Consider the following 21,781-nt stretch of genomic DNA (forward strand, 5'->3'; position numbering starts at 1 on the left):
GCCATGCTGGCAGGGGACCATGGTAATTGTAGTTCATGAACATCTGGAGAACTACAGTTTGGCCACCCCTGCCCTAGAGGGTTATTTTCTTTTTAAAATCATGGGAAGGATTTCAATGGGGTGCATCACTCAAGCAGAGCTTTAAGCCTCCTCCACACACTATTTTTCTTTAGCGTGGCCTCCCTTGCAGCAGCAAACACCGGGAGTGCTTTCCTAGTATCCCAGGGCTCTTTCAGATGCAGGAAGAGGGAAGAGCTTAACCCATACTTCCTAGCACCACAGCCTGGAATTGAGTCTCTGCCACTCCGCCAGTTTTTAAAGGGGAAGTCCCCTCTGGTGAACTTGGGTGCCAAAGCAACCGAATTCAATAAAACAAAGCTGGCCGAAGCCCAAAAGAGAAAGCACGTCATGACTCAAACTGGTAAATAGTGTGAAGGGCACAGCCGATTTGGGCTTCCCCCAAGCAGATGGGACAGAAATGCCTCCAAAGCATGGAAAAGTTTAAAGAGCTTTTCTTGTTCAATCCCAAGAGAAAAGCATACCTGGAAAGGCAAAAATAAAATCAATATCCTGGACTCAAGAGATCACTACTGCAATTTTTTTTTTATTATTGCATCCTTTTTAAAAATGAGGAGGAGGAGGGGGAAGAAGGTGGAAGAGTGGAGTGGCCATTACAGAGAATATGAAGGTGTCAAAAAACTTACACAGGATCAGGGAGGAGACATGGAACACTCCACCCATTTGGGTGCCTCTGAAAGCCAGCAAGATACCCTCCCACCCCCGCACCTTATGCTGTGATGCTCCCAGCCAGCTATTCACCCCAATGTAGGGAAGGTGGGAGAGAAAGGGATTTAGGAGGGTGGCAAAGTAGTCCTTGAGTTTCTAACACGTCAACAGCTGGGAGAAATACTTTAAAAAATTCAGACAGCATCCAACATAAAATAAAACAAAAGGTACAAAGGAGGAGCCTGAAGACAGCATCTTCTGGTCTGTGTGCTGCACAGTTCTCAGAACATGTTCCCCTGGGGACGGTTTGTTCCTATGCACACTATGTCCAGTCGCCATTCCAATCCCTTACAAATCCAATTCCAGGTCCTCGAGTTCCTCTTCCAAAATTTTCCTCCGAGCCAGCTTCTCCAACTGCTCTTTGGTCGGCTGCTTGATTTCCCCAGAGTCAATCCGTGCCTGCAGCTCCTCCACCTGCCGTAGTTTCTTTTTCAGATTTTTGACTTTCTTGTTCTTCTCGAAGATAGCAGCCAGAGATGAGACATCGCTGCTGTTTGCCAGAGGCCTCGCACTGCCAGCCTGCACTGCTAGCTTGCTGTCGCCACTGCTGCCTGCCATGGGTGACAAGGTGGTTTTCTCTAGCGCCTGGATGAGGTCATCCGTATCTCGCTCTCCTTTCTCCTGCTGTTGCTTCCGCTTCTCCTTGCGTTTTAGGTTCCTCCTTGCCGACTTGGAGAGTCCTGTCTCACTGCCTTCTGGTGCTTTATGGGCTTGCTTGGCCACTGGGGTGTTGACCTCTGGATTCAGGCCTGGCGGTAGTTCTGGTTTACTTTTGAAGAATTTCACGTACTTATTCTCATATCTGCATGGAACAAAAAGATATCAGCTCTCAGTTGAACAAAAACAGGACAAAAGACACTGAACAGGAGTCACTTCTTCAGTGCCTCTGGAAAAAAGGAGAGACAGCATAAAAATATTCCAGCTGTGGCTTCCCCTCTCCACAGATAAGCAGCAGGAGACACAGCCACTAAATCCATGGCTAGCTGGCTGTAATGGGTACCCTCATAGGTATTTCTCGGGCAAGTCACTGCAGATCAAATTATTCATAATACTGAGCCCTCTGAGGAGCTGTCGCCCTCTTGAACACGGCACCCTGCTGCCTCCTGTCAGACTGAATTTTGGGAAGAGAAATTGGTGAGAGTAGCCCATAAGTAATACTGTACCAAAAGAGTGCCAGGGACAGTGGTAAGGCTATGCAGTCCTGTCCATGCAGCCTGAACAATCCATGCCGGTTCTGTTGTGGATGTTAGATGGAAGATGCAAATTGCAGTTTAGAATAACCACTTGAGTCACTTTCTGTCCCAAGCGTACAGGGATCCTCTTGAGATCATGCTGTTTCACAACCCCGCCCCACCTCACCCCAAAACAAACGCTCTGTTATGGAAGCATATCATGGCTGTTCTCTTCATTTCAAAATGACAGGCATGAAGCATGTAGCCAAGACTAGGGAAGCCAAGTTTCAGGTGAGTAGGTTGTTATTGATGATACCGTATTTCTTGTATATAGCCAAAGGCCTTTGCAAAACAAAAATTAATAAGAGTACAAGAATAAAACAGTCTATCTCAGCATAATATATAAAATTGGCATATATAACATCGGCAAAGATAATAACAATGTTTCAGGTGGGTAGCTTGTTATTGGTCATGTGCCAGTGTTTGTCTCTTGTGGCCCTTCCTTGCATACCCAGGGAATTGTTGATTGCCACTGTAAGATAGTAGATGAATTTCCCTCCAGGCCAGGATGAATTCTGGAGATTGGGGTCACTGTGGGTAGGCAGGTAGTTGTGAGTTCCTATATTGTACAGGGGGTTGGACTAGATGACCCTGGAGGTTCCTTCCAATTCTATGATTCCATTCTATGGTCTGCAGCAGAAGAGAAAAATTCTAGTAGCATCGTGAAGAACAACAAGGTTTCCGAGGTATAAGCTTTTGAGAGCCAAAGCTCTCTTTGTCAGATGCAAATATGGATGGAGGTCCTGAAGCCCTTATAGCCCAGTCGAAGCAGGATGGAATCCCCTACAGATTTCTTCCCTGCTGAAATCAACCTGATTACGTTTTACAATGTAGACATGCATCTGACTGAGATATAAGAGCTCAGGGGTCTCCGTTCCTACTTGTATTTGACAAAGAGAGCTTTGACTCTTGAAAACTTATACCTTGGAAATCTTGCTGGCTTTTGGGAATCTTGTTCTTCTAAGGAGGGCTGGAAACACATACCGAAGCTTGTTATGGCTGCCTGCTGCACATAGGTTCCTTCACGTATCAGGTTTTTTAATGCAGAGATTACATTTTGAATCTCTTCTTCCTTTAAGGAGCTCAGAGCAGTTCATCTTGCTCCTATTCCATTCTCACAAGAATTCTGTGAGATCGCATAGAAGAAGAAGAAGAGTTGGTTCTTATATGCCGCTTTTCCCTACCCGAAGGAGGCTCAAAGTGGCTTACAGTCGCCTTCCCCTTCCTCTCCCCACAACAGACACCCTGTGAGGGAGGTGAGGCTGAGGGAGCCCTGATATCACTGCCTGGTCAGAACAGTTTTATCAGTGCCGTGGCGAGCCCAAGGTCACCCAGCTGGTTGCATGTAGGGGAGCACAGAATCGAACCTGGCATGCCAGATTAGAAGTCCGCACTCCTATCCACTACACCAAACTGGCTTAGGCAGAGAGAGAACGACTAGCACAAGGTCCCACAACGTGTCACATGGCAAATGGGGATTTGAGCCTAGGGTCTCCCCAATGTTCATCCAGAATTTTTTGCTTGACATCACACAGGTTTGCACACTACCCCTCAAGCCAGAATGATGTGGCCTGTGTTGGTTTACCAAGGTAGCCTTCACATTTAGGTATCTTATTCTAGGGGTTCAAGAGCAGTGCTTGCGGCCAATTGCTTGGCCAATTACTTTATGATACTGCAAAGTAGACTGTGCCTAAAATAGAACAATGGGCTAAAAATCTTTCAGCTCTTGCAGCTATGGAAAAAAACATGCAATGCCCAAAGGCACACTACCTTGAAACACTGATGTTTCATTAAACTACCACAGTTAATGGCTTTTCATTAGATATAATCTGCTAGTGTGAAGGTGTAATTGAAAATGAAGGCATTATCGACACTTTTATGTCTAAAGCTATTGGATTTTCCAAATGTCAAAGGCTGGGCTCCAAATAATAATTTTAGGCAGGCCCAGGGGCTTGGGATTGCCTAGTGGAAAGTTTTCTTTAAACAGCAGGTGCACATCATCCACTTTTCAAGTCACTTCAGAGGTCTGTCATGTGGCACAGAGAGCCGATGCTTGAAAAACACAAGCATAGAAACCTCTTGCACACACGGCGCTAGCATGTGACTCTTTGGATCCCACAGAATACCAATGAAAGAAAAAAAGGGTCTAAAGCCAAGCGCAAGTGTCTGCTAAAACTTTGCAGGTAACCTGTGGGGGCTCTTTTTAAAGCAGCACTGTTGAGAGAGGAATTCACAAGTTCTATTTATGTCACAATAATTGCTTGGCTACACAAAAGGTGTCAGCACGGCCCCACTGTGACACTTTCTAAACATCTTCCTAGCTTCAGGGAAGCTCCCATCATGGCAGCCAAAGGGGAAGTAACATTCCTAGCAGGTGTTCAAAATTCAGTGATGAATTCAAGCCCAAATGTTAAAGCAAAGAAGATTTGAGCACATGCGCACACCCGGGAACATGAGAGTTTCAATAGTGTTGCTGCCTTCCCCTCCCTCTCTTTTTCTCCTCATGCTGTGAAGCTAAAGTACGAAGGAAGGAATGAAAGGGCAGCATTATTGCCATCCAGTTGGTGAGATGAATGTGAGACACAGTGTAGAACGGATGAGCAGCACCCAGCTTCTAAGTGGGGATGTATAAATCCCCTTATTCACCCATTCATTTCTTGGTACCACCAAAGAGATGCCAAGCTGTGTGCCATCTACCTCCACAGTATGTGGTTTGGAGAGGGCAGTATGTGGTTTGGAGAGAGCTTCTTATGTATGCCAGCAACTGCCAGAGGACAAAGATGATGGTATGACTTACACTGGCACTTCTTCTTGGGGGACATAGCCTTCCTTCACCCTCCTTTGCTTCCTCCAAGTACCATCTGGACGCTGTGTGGAAGCGATGTATTTTCCTGAAACATTACAACTATTTTAGTTTACAGAAGAATGTCGCCCTGTTTTATATTTATATATATATAAGAGATTATGTGGTCTTTTCAGTGTTCCCCATCAGAGCCTATGAAGATTTCAAAGCATTCACGCATGCTTATTTTAGCCATGGTGTGTGTTTGTGTGTGTGTGGGGGGGGGGGCAAGTCACACATTATCAAATCCCTAGACAGAGTGGAATGAAAATCCCAGTTAGTTTCACATACCTGATGTTACGTCATCGGCCCTTCCTGCTGTTTTTAACAATATTTATGTAACACTTTCAAATGCACTTGCAGAAGTCCTCCTAACAGCTGTGTATCGCATATTGCAATCGCATTCCATAGTTTTCAGATTGCATTGTCTCATTTTATAGGGTTGCATCATTGTACGCTGTGTAATCCATCTTGCATCTCAGTGAAAAAGGTGGGCGATAAAGTAAATAAGTAAGATGGATTGGTATTATTATCCACATATTGCAGGTGGAATGAGCAGGTGCCAACCAGGGAAGAATTTGGTAACCTCTGCAGCACAGCTGACTCAAGCAGCATGGCAAGAAGTCTTAGTGCTTTTGGAATCATGTGAAAATAGTTGAATCTATTTTATTTAGAGAGGACAGCTTGCATCTGTTGCTTGCAGGGTGTCCTGATATGTTGCACTGTTAGTCATTGGGGCAAAACATGAGAGAGGCTTCTGAATCTTTAACAGCTGCAGAACAGCAAGTATCAGCAGGTGCCCACCTTCCTTATCTCTGCAAGACAAGCTGCATCTGCTGAAATGCCTCCTTGGCACAACAATGAAATATCCCCTTTTGCAGCTTAAGCTGGAGGAGAGCATGGGAAGAGGAGGCATTTACAGTGGACAACCACTAGCCTAAAGAACCCTGAATCTCTTTTGGCTAGATGGGCTGAAAAATTGTTGCCGATGCTTGAAAAATACACCAGATGGCCGCAGCCTTAAATGTATTTAGAAAATGGGAAGCAGTCAATGGAGGCCTCTCCAGGGGAAATGAAATAAACAGGTGCCTTGTGGCACCCCAAAGCCCACATCTTCTGATGCACTGAGAAGATTCTTGCCACACATTCATTTTCTGCAGGCATGTGAAAAGCAAACTAACAGCAGGATCAAATGGTCAGGTAAAAATAGGGTGAAATGCAACTATGTGAAATTTAAATCTAATCAAGAACAATACAGAACCCAATCTAGTTACTATGGACTAATTACTACCTGCACTGGGTGGGGAGTCCCAGGTTTTGCTAAAATAACGAAAAGTCCAAAATCCCAAATCCCTGTTCAAGTTTGCATGTGTGCGTGTGGGTACTTCATACAATATCATGCTGGTGGAGTCTCCCTTTTAAGTTCTTTTGTGGAAGCCTCGTGACTTTCATGCCAGATATGGAGCATTCAGGGAGTAATGCAGTAATAATACCAGAGGGAGAAGCTATGTAAAGTCGGTTCCAGCAAAAAAAAACGAAACAAGAATCTTGTGGCAGCTTAAGATCCACATTTTTGTGAGTTTTGTTATGCCCTTTTTTGTTAGATGCACAGAGCTGACAATCATGACTTCACCTGTAACTTTCTGCCTAGGGAGCACAAAGTGTATGTATCTGAAAACGTAGCATATGGCTCACAAAACCTCAGGTTAGAATAAAAACATGTGAATCTGAAAACCCTGCTAGAGAGACATTTGCATATCATGTTTGAGAACCCAGTTAAGGACATCTGACAAAGTCAGATGCAAGTGCATCACATGGTACCACTTTAACTACCCATGCTGGGGACTGGATCTAGAGCTTTTAAGATGCAAAGCAGATGATCTAACCACACAGTCCCCAAAAGCTCACACTAGGGAGGAAAACGTGTTTGTTTTAAGGCACTATATAGCAAGGAGCACTTAAGCAACATACTGCAGACCCTGATCTGTTCTATAATTTTACTGAATTATTGGTATTTGTCCATTCGTCCATACCTATACTTCTAGTACCCTAGGGTTACCAACCTCCAGCTTGTGCCTGGAGCTCTCCCAATTGATCTCCAGACACCAAAGATCAGTTCAGCAAGAGAAAATTGGGAGTCTATGGCATCCAAGCTCTCTCCCCACCCAAACTGCCCCCAATCTCCAAATATTTCCCCAAACTGCGGCTAGCAATCCTTCACCGAAGGCTATCTTCTATTTCTATAAAATGTTACTTCCACAGATAAGCAACACAACGCGCGCAGGACCATCTCCGGATGAAGACAAAAAAAGAAAAAGGGAGGGGGGGCACTGCTTGATGGGCAGGTAGGCAAGAATGGACCAGGCACCACAGGTACCGAAGGCGGGGCCAGAAGCTGGTCCCCTACCGCAAGAGGCGGGGCTAATCGGGGAGTGCCGGGAAGGGGGCGTGGCTCGCGCCGAGCGCGAAGCGGGAGCAAACGCAACGGGACGGCGGGAAGGGGGCGTAGCCAAAAAGAGGCTGGCCGCGGGAGGCGGGGCTGGGAGGCGCAGGGATGGCGAAGGGGAGGGACGGGGCCGCGGGGCGGAGTGGGGCGCCGCGACGGGCCAGCAGGCGGAGGCTCCGTGGGGCTGGGATGGGCGGCGGGGGAGGCAGAAGCGCGGATTCCCCCCTCCCCTCTCAACCGCCTCTCCCTCACTCACCGGTTTCATCAGTAACATAGGGAGTCGCCATCTTGGAAACGCGACCTGCTTCCGGCCGCGTTGTCTCCACCTCCGGATATGGCGTCATTGGGCGGGGAAAAGCGGGACCCGCGGCCATTTTGCTGTTAAATGGAACGCGGCGGCTTGGGGGGGCTTTGCATGGCAGCGGTGTGCAGGCTAGCGGGGATTTCTCCGTCCCTAGCATGGCTCCAGCAGCCTCAGGAGCACACCGGAGCCCAGAGCTACCTCTTGGGGGGAAAGCCCCCCACTTGCGTGGGCCTTCTAGATTTGGAGGAGGGAGGAGAAATGTTGAGCCCGTTCCCTCTCAAGATAAGGCAACTAGGCTGTGTCCCTGAGAGGAAGACGGTTCTTCTCTCCTATCCCTTCACAGGGAGAAGTATTTGTCACCCGCTTGGCTTAAGTCTGCCCTCTGACGTGTCAAAACCCCACAGAATTTCATTGCATGAAGACTGTCTCTCAGGGTTATACGTAGGGATGCCACCGTGGGGGGTCGTCTAGGATTACAGCTCATCTCTACATTGTGGAGATCAGTTTACCTGCAGAAAATGAATGCCTTGGAGGGTGAGCTCTGTGGCATTGCACCCCACTGAGGTCCCTGTCCTTCGCAGGCTCCAGTCCCAAGCCTCCAGGAGTTTCCCAACCTAGGTCTGGAAACCCTACCCCTCCCATCCCCTGCCAGGGGGGGGCCGATAATCCCTAGTTATAGGCTGTAAGTGTGACAATTGGGAAGGGACTCTAAGGCATCCTAGGCATGTACATAACAGGGAATCCAATCCTTCTGAACTGGCTTCGGTGTAAGAGTGGGTACAGATGGGCAGAGAAGTGACATAACCATTTTGTGGGCAGTGCTGTATGGCTTATACTTAACTGGGCTGAGCGGCTGCCTCTTACTACGATGATGGCTTCTTGTAATTCATTCATTCTGATCCCTAAGATGTAGAAGCTGGATGGTGTTAAAGCCCCGTTGTTGTAAAACTAACCGCAGCAACAAGACATTTTGAAAGCCAATTTAAAAATTGTCTGGCATCCTGACTTGCAACTTCTGGCAGCTGTGTGTTCACTGACTCGCGACACCAGAGAAAGGCCACATACGGGTTTTGTAAAGCTTGTCAGTCGTACCACAAGAAAAGCCCTTGCATGAATTCATAATTCCAGTGTTGTTAAGTAATTATCTCCATGTGGGTAAAGGAGCCATCTGTATGCAGACCAGCTTGCTTATTTAGTTACATATGATGATGATAATGCCAATGTAGAGTAGGGCTGTTCGGCTACATTCCTCAATGGAGAGGCTGTATATAAATTGTTGTGCAGAATCCCAGTGTTGTCTTGTAGACCAGCCAGTATTGACTGTTGAAACAAAAATACTTGCAGCAAAATTGCTGACTGAAAACCAGAAATAAAGCCTTGAGAGGGGGGAGAGATGTTACATAAGTTCCATGATGGGAAAGGGCAGGTTATAAATAAAATAATAGTGGAGGACACTAGAGGGTATCATACTATTAGAAGGAACCCACAAGAAATGTAGTCCAGTGCCCTGATCCAAAGGAGTCTACCATACCCTTCAGTTTTCATCAGTACAGGACATGACTGCTCTCTGCAAATGCTGATTATTGGGTAACTACAAACAAGAGGAGTCGCCAAGATGCACCTTGACAGCAGTGCTTGCAGGTAAGGAACAGGATTTTTGGAATGCTGCCATGATATGATATTTAAAAAGACTTCAGTCTTTATGCACCGGTTACCTGGAAGGAAGCTCAATTAAACACTGCATTCTTAGGGCTCACCTCCAAGCAAATAAGTGTAGAATTGGGCTGTAAGGGATTTAAAATGAAAAGTAGCCCTCATTTAAATAACTAGTTTCACAGCAGGGAACTTGAAAACAGTGACTAATTTATTTCAATTTATCAGCTTGACAGCTACACAATGAGGAGATTTCTAGTTGCAAAGCCTTCTGTGGCCTACACATAAAAATAGTACCGATTTTAACAGCTAAGATTGACAGCTAGATAAACAATGGAAAAAGAATGTGTGTTCTCCAGTGGCAAAGAAAACGAAGCGTAGGATCATTCTGCTGTGAATAATATGGATTCTTTATTACATAGGCATCATAAATCTAAGGTGAACTTTGTATAAGTACTCACAAAAGCTCATCTGCAACTTGGCATGTTCTCCTGAAGAGAAATCATAGCTACAACATAATAGCTGCCAAGAAAAAGTCTATAGAGCTGGTTGTAGCTTTTATTACCCATTTATCATTCTGTTGTTCCTCAAAAGAAAGAACGGAAAGAAAAGGAAGAACTAACTTGGAAAGGATTAACCAACTATGCTTTCCTTTCCTTTTCACCTATTATATTTATTTTTATGGCAGTGGCAATGACTTGGAGAAAGAGGGAAAGTTTGAACCTTTTTTTCAATAAAAGAAGCAGCTTGATAAGTGTGGTTAATAGAATAAAATACAAAGTGAGTTAGTTTCCACAATTAGAAAACGCGAGCCTGAATCCTGAATGTGGTTTTTCAGAAGTGCCGGCTTGGTCAGTGGAACTTGTTTCCAAGGAAGGATTGCAAACTGAGCAGGATGTCTTTTTGCTTTTCTGAGTAATACAAAAATAGGATATTTTAAAAAGTGATCAGTTTCTGTTGGCTAGGATTCTGTGTTCTCCCATGACACCATCATTGGGAATGATCTGACATTTCGTTTAGTCCAACATGCATTTTTCCTCTGACCTTTTTTTTAAGCCTAAATTAGTCTCAAAAGTCTGTGCATTTAAGTGGCTGAAAGACAGTGAGGTGCAGAGCAGAGATTTAGTATTTCCATTGTGCCTGACAAAGAACTCTGTGTAGCTGAAAAACTTGTACCCCCCAAAAAAATGTCCATTAAATGATAACATCTCGCCTTTTTCAAAATGTAGGAGAATGCGACCGCACAGCTATGATGTTCTTTTGTTCAGTGGCAGTGCCATAATGAATAATAATCTCACGAGCTTTCACAGAAGTGAATGCACAATGATGGGAGGCCGAAAACATGATTTTTAAATGCTAAACTTGGGAGTGGTGAATTAATGCAGGCTTTGCCCTCTGAGTCTGGTTGAGTCTCTTTCCCTGTCACAACATTCCAGCAAAAGGGGAAAAGCATCAAAATGATTTTTTAAAATTCTTGTCTTGCTGTCTGAACAACACTCTGTCTTCCCCATCATAGAGATTCATTTATTTTTATTTATTCTTTGATTTATATACTGCCGCTCTCAAAGACTCGCAGCAGTTTACAATGAAATAGTAAAAACACAGAACCCTTAAAATCCCCAACACAAACATGTTAAAAGATGGCTATTCATTGGACAACTCCCCATCTCCTCCCCCCCCCTTCAGCTAGCAGTCCGGAGCTCTTTCCTTAGGAGCAAGGGTCCTGATCCCACCGGCTCTAGGAGATCCCCTGATAATAGATCCGGGACTGGCAGAAGAGCTTTGTCTTACGGGCCCTGCAGATGACACAGAGTTGATAGGGGATGTCACATGGGAATAAGTATGTTCCTTGATTTGACACCATTGCTTCTTTTGGGATATTCTGCTGCAGTCTTTCAAGTCCTGTTTACACGGTTGAATTCTGTGTGATGAAATTTTACCCATAATTTGAAGGAAGCCAGTACTTGAAATATTGAGCTTGAACAGCTGGCGAGCTTAGGTTCCCCCCCCCCCATCCCAGACAGCACAATTCGGTGTTGGCAGTGGATATGCTGCCCAGTAGGTGTCACTCTGGCCTGCTCACAGTAGGGAACGCTGGACCAAGAAAAATAGGTCTGGTTTATTTTGCCCATCTGGTCTGTGGCCTGAGAGAGCGATCTCTAGGCAGTGCATTATTCATGATTGTGGACACCCTGTGCAGAACCTTCATTTGGGTCCTCTGACCCATATATCATAGTTTTGCCTCTGCCTGCATTCAGACCCAGCCGAGAGAGTCTTGCAACCATTCCCTGCCCCCACCCCTCCACTATCCTTTCTATCCTGCTCTAAAATCCTGCTTTTAAACCTGGCCGGTTTCCCCCCAACAAGGAATGTGGAGTAGCTTCTGAAAGAGAGAAGTGAAGGTCTTCCAGCATGAGAAATAGGAACATCTTCCACTCATGAGCATCTTCAGATTATTATGCTGCAGAATGGGTTTCATTTATCTGGGACTTCAGCTGTAGCATACTTAGCCTAGTAGTTAGTCCAGCACAGATTTGCTTGTGAGGAAGGCCCCAAATCCCCTGACATTGCTTGTGGTGTGGTGTGGTGTGGTGGTTAAAGAGTGATGGCCCCTAATTGGGATACTGGGTTTGATCCCCTACTCCTCACATGCAGCCTGCTGGGTGACCTTGGGTCAGTCACAGTTCCTCTCAGAGCTCTCTCAGCCACACCTGCTTCACAGGGTGTCTCAAGCAACAAAACAAATTTAGAGTCCAGTGGCATCTTTAAGACCAACAACGTTTTATTCAAGGTATGAGGTTCTGTGTGCACGCACGCTTCCTCAGATACAATGTCATGTGGGGAAAGGAAGGGAAAGCGATTGTAAGCTGCTTTGAGGCTCCTTCAGGTAGTGAAAAAGCAGGGTATAAAAGCCAACTCTTCTCTATCTGTTCTACAGTATCTGCCACACTGCCCAATATTACTAGCATGCTGTTTCCTAGAGCCTCTGCCAACCCTATCACAGTCGTGCCACTTCACCAGTCTTACATTTTTGGTGTTGCCTTGCTGTTTTTTAACTTGGTACATTTGTCATAACTGCATAGAACTACCCACGCCATGGCAACCCACGCCATGGCAACTTGAGAAGTGGCATGGCATAATAGACAGAATGTTGCACTAGGATCCAGGGAGACCTGGGTTTGAAGCCTCTCTTCTACTGTGGAAACATGCTGGGTGACCCTTGGCCCACCTCAAATTCTCAGCCTGACCTACCTCACAGGGTTGTGGCTGTGATAAGATAGAGGAGGGGAGAATTATATTCTAAACTGCTTTGAGTCCAAACTGGGGAGAAAAGTGGGATAAAAATAAATCATTGAAATGCCAGTGCCACAGACGCATGCATACTCAGTGAAATGTATTGTCCCTTCCATCAGGAAGGCAGTAGTTCTGCCTCTTATAATCCTCCATTCTCTTAAGTTGAATCTGACCCTCTTGCCATTTTTATCAGATCCATTGCCATTTTTAGCAAGGCTGGGGGAAAATATTTCCCTTGCTGCAGATAGCAGGCTGGAACAAGCTCACAGCAGCTGGATCCTGCACAGTGACCTATAAAATCCAGTTCAATAAATGGACTTGTGCAATTACCTCTGCATACCCCTGTATGGAAGTATGTATAAGAAAAATATTTTGTAAAGGTTTTAATATTTTTAAAGGTTCACAAGAAAGCCCTTGTCATTAGTCTTATACATAAAGCCAAGTGAGGCATACATGTTTTAGCAAAGTGAAGATGAGGCTATTTTATCTTTAGAATCATAGAGTTGGAATGGATCTCCAGGGTCATCTAGTCCAACCCCCTGCACAATGCAGGAACTCACAACTACCTGCCTACCCACGGTGACCCCAATTTCATGCCCCTCTACCAAAAATCTCTAGAATCCAGCCTGGTCTGGAGGGATTTTACCTACCATCCCACAGTGGCAATCAGCAATTCCCTGGGTATGCAAGGAAGGGCCACAAGAGAGAAACACTGGCACATCAATTCCTGTCCATCCACTCAAAATCAGCATTCCTGTGAGATGGCTATTTAGCCTCTGCTTAAAAACTTCCCAAGGAGGAGAACTCACCACCTCCTGTGGAAGCCTGTTCTCCTGAGGAGTGTCATGCATGGCAGGACCCCTGCCTCACTGACCGGCATACTGTCTTCTACAACCAGTGGCATCTCTCTATAGTCTAGGCTTAAGCCAAACCCATGACACTTTTAAAGTCTGCCGAGCCAGGTCAGACTCCATCTTAAAGAGCTTGCTCTTGGCCACAGGTTCAGAATGGCAGTTTCTGCCTGATACAGGTACCTCCTGACTCAAGATTGCTTTCCTTCTAAACCCCACCCCCCACCCCATTATATTGCTGATTTAGTGGACTGGCTCCATGGCTCCTCTGCCATGGGAAATCTCTTCCTCATACCCTGCATCTAGACTCATTGAGACATGATGGCTCCCTTTTCTTAGACCCTAGCTGTCGACAGCAGTGGTCCCCAACCTTTTTATCACTGGGGACTGGTCAACACTTAACAATTGTACTGAGGCCTGGGGGGGGGTAGTCTTTTGACGTTGCTGCTGCCTGAGCCCCTGCTCCACTTGATTTCCCGCCAGCGCCCCTGACTTCCCGCCGCCTGCTGGGGGGCGCTGCCAGCAGCAGCTGCACAGTGCCACGCTGACGGGGAGCCCCAGCCATGGCGGCCGCCGGAGAACACCAAAGGTGAGCCGGTCGCAGTGGCAGGGAAGCCCCTGAGTCAGCAGCCGGGGAGGAGGATGAGGAGGAGCCGCAGCCCGATACTGACTGATCTTTGGACCGGTAGTGGTCCACAGACCAGGGGTTGGGGACCCCTGGTCTAAGCCCATCAACGGCCATCTCCGGACCTGGCCAGGACATTGCCCAACATCCTGACCCATGGAAAATTCCATCATGTGCTCACCTAGGCCACATCGCATAGCCCCCTCCACAAAAACACTATATAAACCATGGCTGTACAGAGCCTCTCTGCTTACTTTCCAACTCAGGATCCATTGGAAGCTCCCGTCATGCTGGCTCATGTCGCTGCTTTCTCTCTACAAGAACAGTAATTATACGGAACCTTCTTTCCCCACCCTAATTCTTCTCTATACGATCGCTTGATAGGTGTGTTAGATATATTTATGCTTTTATTATTTTCTTTCCAATAAACACTGTTACTATTTTTACAGTTTACCAACGTTGTCAGTCTTGAGTTCTTAAGGGTTTAATTACCTCGTAAACACAGGCGTTCAATCCTTTAGTGCTGAGTTACCTTCCTCTCGCTCTGCTGATTCCCCATGGCTTAATGCACGTGTCACAGGACACGTGTAAGTGTGATTTTGGTAACACGAGCCATTCTAACTGTCAGGGACGTCTTCTGGATGTTTAGCTGAATATTCATTTGAATTAATTTCAACCCATTGGGGCAACAGAAAACAACTACTCCATCTTCTATATAACAGATCTTCACGTACTTGAAGATGGCTATCATCTCACCTCTTCGGCGTCCTCTCTCTAGACTAAACAGACCAAGCTCCCTCAACCTTTCCTCATACGACTTGGTCTCCAAGCCCCTCACCATCTTGGTAGCCCTCCTCTGGACGTGCTCCAGTTTGTCTACATCTTTCTTCAGTTGTGGTGCCCAATACTGAACTCAGTACTCCAAGTACACACCTTCAGATCTGTAGTCTGGGGGTGCTCTTAATGAAATTATAGTTATAATACCAACTGTAAACAGAAGGTGGGAGACAGAAGCAAATGAAAAGTGGGACTGAGTCAGAAAAATTAGGGAGGGTGAAATCAGCTAGAACTATTAAACAAGGATAGTTTTTTATGCTATATGTACATTTGTTTCTTCATACTTGTGGTAATCTCCATTTGGACCATCCTTTGGGAGATGATGATGATTAGAATCCTTCTGGTTGAAGCAGGCATCCAAAATGTGACACTGTCCTAAGCCTCCCAAATTCAAGGAAACAAAGCCCTGTGCTGGATTATGCTGAAAGTACACAGCATCAAGTTGAACCAGCACTGGACTGGTGTTACTCCAGCACCAGTGTAGAATCGGGTGGTTTTGAGTCAGAGAAGAGAAGGAGGAGGGTTTAGTCAGTATCCAAAGCTTTAGGATACAAGCATGTGTAGCCAAGACACCTGTCAGGTAGATGACAGAGTGAGAGGAATGGTCTCTGTGTCTTCAGCCTCCTTCCATCCACATTGAACACATGTGGTGATGGGAATTCTACACAATGAGTCTTTTGCACAAATAAGGAGGGAGGGAGGGAGGGAGGGAGGGAGAACAAACACTGTTGTCACCTATTACTAACACCATGTCATGTCTTCTGCTTCAGGGCCCACACAGCAAAGGGAAGCCTCCTGTTCTCCAGCTGGAATATATGGCCAGTGCACCCCACAGAGGTAATTAAGAGGAGGGAGGGGAGTCTGTGCTTCTATGACTGCTGCTACTATCTTGACATACCCTCAGGGCACTTTCTCAGTGTGCTGCCTCAGCTGCTGCTAGCAGTAAGCATGAACAGTGCAGAGAGAGGGCGAGGGTTATGGGGGCTACAGATATGCTGGCATTGCACTGCCACACTGTTTGTGTGATTCTAGGCCAGACCATGGGGGACGCAGGAAGCCTTGCCAGAACATGCGGGTTGACAGCCCTGTTGACCTGCCTTGCTTTCAGTATTCCTGATGATCTTCAATGGACATGTGGATCGCTTTGCCCCTGTGTCTGTCTGATTGGGTTTTGGTAGACGGGATGAGTTCCCCACTCCTGCTCATTTCTGACCTAAGCCCTCTTTGCTATGAAATGCACACTAAGATAAGTTATTTCCAATGTTTGCTTTGGTGGGTTCTTGCCAGTGATAGGGGCAAGTGGCACATTTTCTCAGGTCACTACTGGTGTCTGATGAGCTGTGCAGTTTGCATTTATGGGGGCGGGGGATGGAGAGCGAAGATGGGATAAATGGGAGTAGCTAGCAGTAATATACTCCTACACAGCAGTGGGGAGATGGTGGATGTGGGAGTGCCAGCAAAATTGATAGGCTTATGGGATATCCAATCACCATGAGATCGCGTACTGTGGTGCAAAATCCCAGCCGTGCCTGGGACTCCTTTCTGTGCTTCTTGGCCACATGTGGGAATTGAACCAGTAACTTTGGGTGTGTTCTGCCTAGGACTTCCCACTGTATTGTGCTTTCCTCTGTAGTCCTCTGCTGTTGGTGCCAAAGTGGCTGGGGGATTGCTAACACTGTGTGTGATGCCTTGCTACTGTATGCCCAGTTGGCTGCGTGGTTCCAAGAACTGGTCCAAGTGCAGATCCGAGACTTAAGAGCCCTTGGTTAATCAAATGCAGAGGAGGAGAAAGTCAACCTAAATGGACCTCCATTGCTGTTAGTCTGCTCTAGCAAGCAGCTGGGAGCTTCCTTCTTCCCCTCAGTAATCCACTGCCTTTTTTGGCAGTTTTGCATTCCTTTGTTGCTACCCCAGTGTATGCATTTCACTTGCCTTGCAAGCCTTGCCCAGCCCTAGAGTAGTCATTGTGTGGGAGAGCTCTTGGACATGCTTTTGAGGTTATTTCTACTGAGCGAGTACCAATTTTATTATTGTGCATCCATGTTGGTATAAGTTTCTGTCCACTGGATGTATTTGGTGGCATGCATACAAAAAGATACGTTACGTTTGAACTATTATAGCACCAAAATGATGGAACTGAACCATGATATTGCCTGATTTGTACGTCTTGTACAGGGTAATACATGCAGAATTAATACTCTTCAGAGTTCCTTGTCAAAGGAAAGAGTGCAGTACACATCACAATATTAGTGGCATTTGTTAAAGTGCATGATTTCCCTAGTGCTAATTAGCTATCTCTGCCTTTATGGGGCATTAGTTCAGCTTCCTGGGTCATTCCGTGTGTTTCAAGTCTAATGGGATTGTTTATACTTGCCAGTGGAAGTAATATAAACCAGAAGTAATCATTTTTCATTAGACAGTGATTTATATTCTTTAAAAATACTCGAGCAAAACCAAAAACAAAGCTGTCCTTGAACTTTCTTGTAACCAGACATTAGAGTTAACTGTAGTTAGTCTCATCCTGTTTGTTGTAGGCATTGGTAGTATTCTCCTTCTTTTATGGAAAAGTGTGTATTCTTGAAGGACGGTCCCATTCCATCCACCCCCAGTCCTCAGTCTGCAAGCCCTAAGCAAGGCTGTTAACAATAGGATGTTTTTGAGGTGGATAATTCATAGTGTTGCCGTAAGTTGGAAGCAGCTGGATGGCAGTTAACATGCATACACAGAATATCATCAGAAAGACCAATGCATTATAGATTTTTGTTCATTACAGTCACGAATCCACAGCTCCTGGGTTTCTCATTAATATATCATGGCACAGTGAACAGAAAGCCCATGGTATCGTTATATGTTTGAATAGTGGTGAGTCCTTTCCTTGCAAAATAGCTGTGGAAGAGAATTGAGATTGCTGGAAATCAAAGTCCAAATCCTCAATAGATAAATTACTTGGTTCCTGAACTCTGTTGTTCCTCAAATATAAAATGGGATATGCATCTCTGAGATTTCTAAATCATATAAATGCTTATTTGCTTAGGAATATCCTGCATATATTACACAGTGCCTACTCTATTTCTTGGCCTTTTGGCGCTGCTGTTTAAAGTCTGGATCTGATGAAGTGGGCTCTAGATCTCTAGTCTGTGTGTTTATGTGCTGTCAAGTCACTTCTGACTGATGGCGACACTGTGAATTAATGTCCTCCAAAACATGTTCAGGTTTTGCAGACTGAAAGCTATGGCTTCCTTTAGTGAATCAGTCCATGTCATGCTGGCTCTTCCTCTTTTACTGTTGCCTTCTAGTCCAGTGGCCCCCAACCTTTCCGAGGCTGGGGACCGGCAGGGTAACTGCCCCGCCCGCGCATCGCAAAAGTGCCGCGCATGCGCGATTTCGGCCACGCATGGCGCATCGCACACAAGCGATTTCGGCCATGCATTGCACATCGCGCATGGGCGGCCCGGCCGCGGCCCTGATTCCCTCTCCCCACCCTCCCGCAGTAGCAAGCTTCCCGAGCTGCAAGCTTGCGGCCTGGGAAGTTTTTTACTGCGGGGGGGTGGGGAGAGGGAGCCGCGACCTGGCGCCATGGCCTTCGCGGCCCGGCACCGGGTTGCGGCCCGCAGGTTGGGGACCACTGTTCTAGTCTACCATAGTTTATACTAGGAGACCTTAAGGTGCCGCAAGATTTTTAAAAAAGAGTTATATCAATCAATCAGAACCTTTAATGGCATGTAGAAAAAGAGGTATATAACATTTAAATCCTGCCTTTCTTTCATGAGCTTAGTTGTTCCCCTAGCCAGGTTTCTAGCAAGAATGCTGTTTAATGGGCTTTCAAACGATGTCTGGTATGGTTAACTTGCTCTGCAGCCTGTGGGTTATGTCCCCCAGATTTTGTCATCTGGTATGATGTCCTGCTGGGCCGCAGGCAGAGAACGAGTCAGTACGCCCTTGCCTGGAGTCAGAAGCATGAGTCAGAATTGGAGTCGCAGAGTCAGGTCCAAGAGTTCAAACTGGGAAAGTCAGGCCACAGGGCAAGGTAGCAGGCGAAGACGGGGCAAGGCTACAGGGTGCACAGCCAAAAAGAAGGCCAGGGCCAAGCTGAAGTCAGGAAGCGGAGAGAAGTCCAAAGCCGAACCAAGGTCAGGAATCAGATAGTGAACCCTCAGAGCTTCGCATGAGAGCCCAGCATACTGGATGTCCAGGCGGATGGGCAGGGAATGCATGCACTGCAACATTGGAGGAGTCTGGCTGAGGTTTCTCCTTAAGTAACATCCTGGAATCTCTTGGAAGCAAGTCCAAAGGGCTTGCAGCTCAGCTCAACCCTCATCAGAGGAAAGGCCTTCAGGTGCATGCCATCTAGCTTGCCAGCCTTGCACTTCACCAGCGAGGTGTCAAACTGGCTGCTTTTGCTGCCTCTGGTGCTCTGGCGAGCCCTTCGAGTTGGACACCCTGGTCGTGCGGCTGGCATGAACTCTGCGTCTGCCTCCTCTGGACCCCATTCAGATGTGTCAGGCCCGGGGCCTCCCTGCAAGGGTGGCACGCATCTTGGCATGTCCCCAGTTTCATGACACCTGAAGTTAGTTGTTTGTATATTTAAAATATTTATATGTCTTCCTTTCTCTTAAGCACTTCAAGATCCAAGGTAGGTAACAGCAGTAAAAATGCACTATATATATAAATTGCCCACAAATCCTGACCATTTTGTGAACAGGGGTGGTAGTTAGTTGGGCACAGCTGAAGGTGTGACAGTAATGACAAGAAACGGTGCGTGATGCAGAAGAAATCGAAATGGCAGCAGTAGAGGGGGTTGTAAGTACCCAGCAACATCAATATGCATGCTCCCCCTCCCCCCCAGCAAAGGAAAAACATGACGGGAAGTAGCCTGCTTTCCCAAAGCTAATGAGGAACTCATGGTGCGGGTTACATCCTGTATTCGAGGCTTTTCCGTGGAATGCCTGGAGCCAAATTGAAACATCCCATGGGAATGCAAAACAAAGTAAAAAAAGATTTACATCCCTACTGCGGAAATGGTAGAGTGTGGCTAACTGGCAAGAAGAGAGAACCAGGACACCTGCCTTTCCTTTGTCAGTGAAGTTATTGCTGAATTGACCAAGGCATTTGTATTTTGGGTACTAAAAAAGTGCGTCCTGACTCCTGAGCTTACAGAGCTTGGCTTCTGGATGTACATTTGCACAGCTGTGTTGTTTTCAAACACAGTTCTTTCGTCTTCTGGTGGTTTCTGGCTTATGTGCTCTTACTCAGACGTGGGTGATGTAGCTACTGTGAGAAGCACTAGAGCTGAAGTAAGAGTGCGTGTTTGTGTGTGTGTAGGAGAGCTCTGACTCATCCACTGCAAAGAATGTGTTTGCTCCTTTGGTACCAACTTGTTCTGAACTGCGTCTCTAACCGCCCCGTTCATTGCCACCTGCTTTCAAGAACCCTGCAATTGAATGGGCCAATCAGTTCATGCAGAGCAGCAAATATTTCTTGTATAGTCACACAGCAAGCCTGGGATCAGTAGAACAATGAAAATCTTCGAAAGATGCAATAAGTCCTTTTTGTCCCTTTTTAAATGGGTTACTTGGGGCCAGTTCATAATCATATACTACATCCTTCAAATGCAAAAAGCATTTAACAGTAGGAAATAAAATGCAAATTGCATGCAAATCACCTGTGGTCTCACGGGAAGGCATTGTGATGTGTGAGAAGCTGTCAATGGCTATGACTTCCCTTTGTATTTCCACACATTGTTCAGTTGTTCAAATGTGGATTTCATGCCATTTCCTAGTCCGGATTCCGTTCTGTGTGGAAGACGTGTAATATGTGACATGGCCCTTTTCAAATACCTTTCACATTAGAGTAGCAGGTCTGCTATTCTCCTAGCCAATCTAATATATTGTACTGTTTCCATATGGTCATGTTCTGGTTTATAAGTTCAAGCTGTATGCAGCCTGCCCCTCCTGTCCCTTTCAGATACCTAAATAAGCATCAGTAGAAGTCAGATTTTGCAATTAGAATATATTAAGTGCCATTCAAGTAGCTTTGTGTAAATGTAGTTGGCTTACCAAATTTGGATGTTTTGACTGCAATGAATCTCACCAGCATTTTGTTAACCCATCCTGAAAGCTTGTTATCAACTGTGCTGAGAAAAGACTGAGAGACTTGGAATAGTCAGCTTGGAGAAGAGGAGGTTGAGATGGGGCATATTTGAAAGGTTGAGTACAATGGCACCTTTAAGACCAACAAAGTTTTATCTTGATGGCCTTAAAGATGCCACTGGACTCAAATTTTGTTCTGCAACTGAAGACCAACATAGCTACCCACCTGAATCTGTTTGAAAGGTGGTCACTTGGAGGGAGGGCAAGGAGTGGTTCCTGTTGACAGCAGAGGGCTTTGGGCTGGCCGAGGTTTTGCTCAATGGAGCAGTGTCACATTCTTGCAGGGATGGTTTCCACCAAGGAGCAACTCCATTTAAGTAATGGATTTAAACAATGCAGTAATGGGTTTAAACTATGTATAGAACACTTCTGACTAGATAATCAGGAATTCTGTTTCTCACAGAGTTGTTTAGCCGTGGAATCGGCCGCCTAAGGAGGTGGTGAGCTCCCCCTCATTTGGTGGTCTTCAAGCAGTGGACAGATACTGCTCAGGGATGCTTTAGTCCGATCCTGCATTGAACAGGAGGTTGAACTAGATGGCCCTTATGGCCCCTTCCAACCCTGATTCTTTATGCCAGGGCATTATGGGCACTATTCTATTTTTCTGTCCCACATGGAATCCCAGGGATAGAAGAAAACAAGAGTCCACCAAGTGCAACCTTCTTCCATCCATCAGGCTTCTACATATCCTCCTGCCACAGAGTTGAAACAAAATGTATCACATTAGTGTGCCTGCCAAGTAGACAGTTCTACATGACATGT

General features: G+C 46.1%; 2 protein-coding genes across 2 annotated transcripts in view; one reads left to right on the forward strand and one right to left on the reverse strand.

Annotated features, from left to right (window-relative positions):
* Positions 1–584: 584 nt before the first annotated feature.
* Positions 585–7,782, reverse strand: PYM1 (PYM1 exon junction complex associated factor). The gene is made up of 3 exons (XM_077328819.1): positions 7,563–7,782; positions 4,816–4,909; positions 585–1,588 (listed from the first exon to the last, which is right to left on the reverse strand). Exons 1-3 carry the CDS (start codon positions 7,765–7,767, stop codon positions 1,075–1,077), a joined length of 813 nt encoding a protein of 270 aa, XP_077184934.1. The 5' UTR covers positions 7,768–7,782; the 3' UTR covers positions 585–1,074.
* Positions 7,783–7,848: 66 nt separating this feature from the next.
* DGKA (diacylglycerol kinase alpha) overlaps positions 7,849–21,781 on the forward strand; it is a 95,277-nt gene continuing 81,344 nt past the window's right edge. Inside the window, exons 1-2 of the mRNA XM_077328814.1 lie at positions 7,849–9,251; positions 15,641–15,707. Coding sequence (XP_077184929.1) covers positions 9,226–9,251; positions 15,641–15,707 — 93 coding nt within the window. The 5' untranslated portion in view covers positions 7,849–9,225. The remainder of the gene's footprint in view (positions 9,252–15,640; positions 15,708–21,781) is intronic.

This window comes from Paroedura picta, chromosome 3 (genome assembly GCF_049243985.1).
Source record: "Paroedura picta isolate Pp20150507F chromosome 3, Ppicta_v3.0, whole genome shotgun sequence".
Lineage (NCBI taxonomy): Eukaryota > Metazoa > Chordata > Lepidosauria > Squamata > Gekkonidae > Paroedura > Paroedura picta.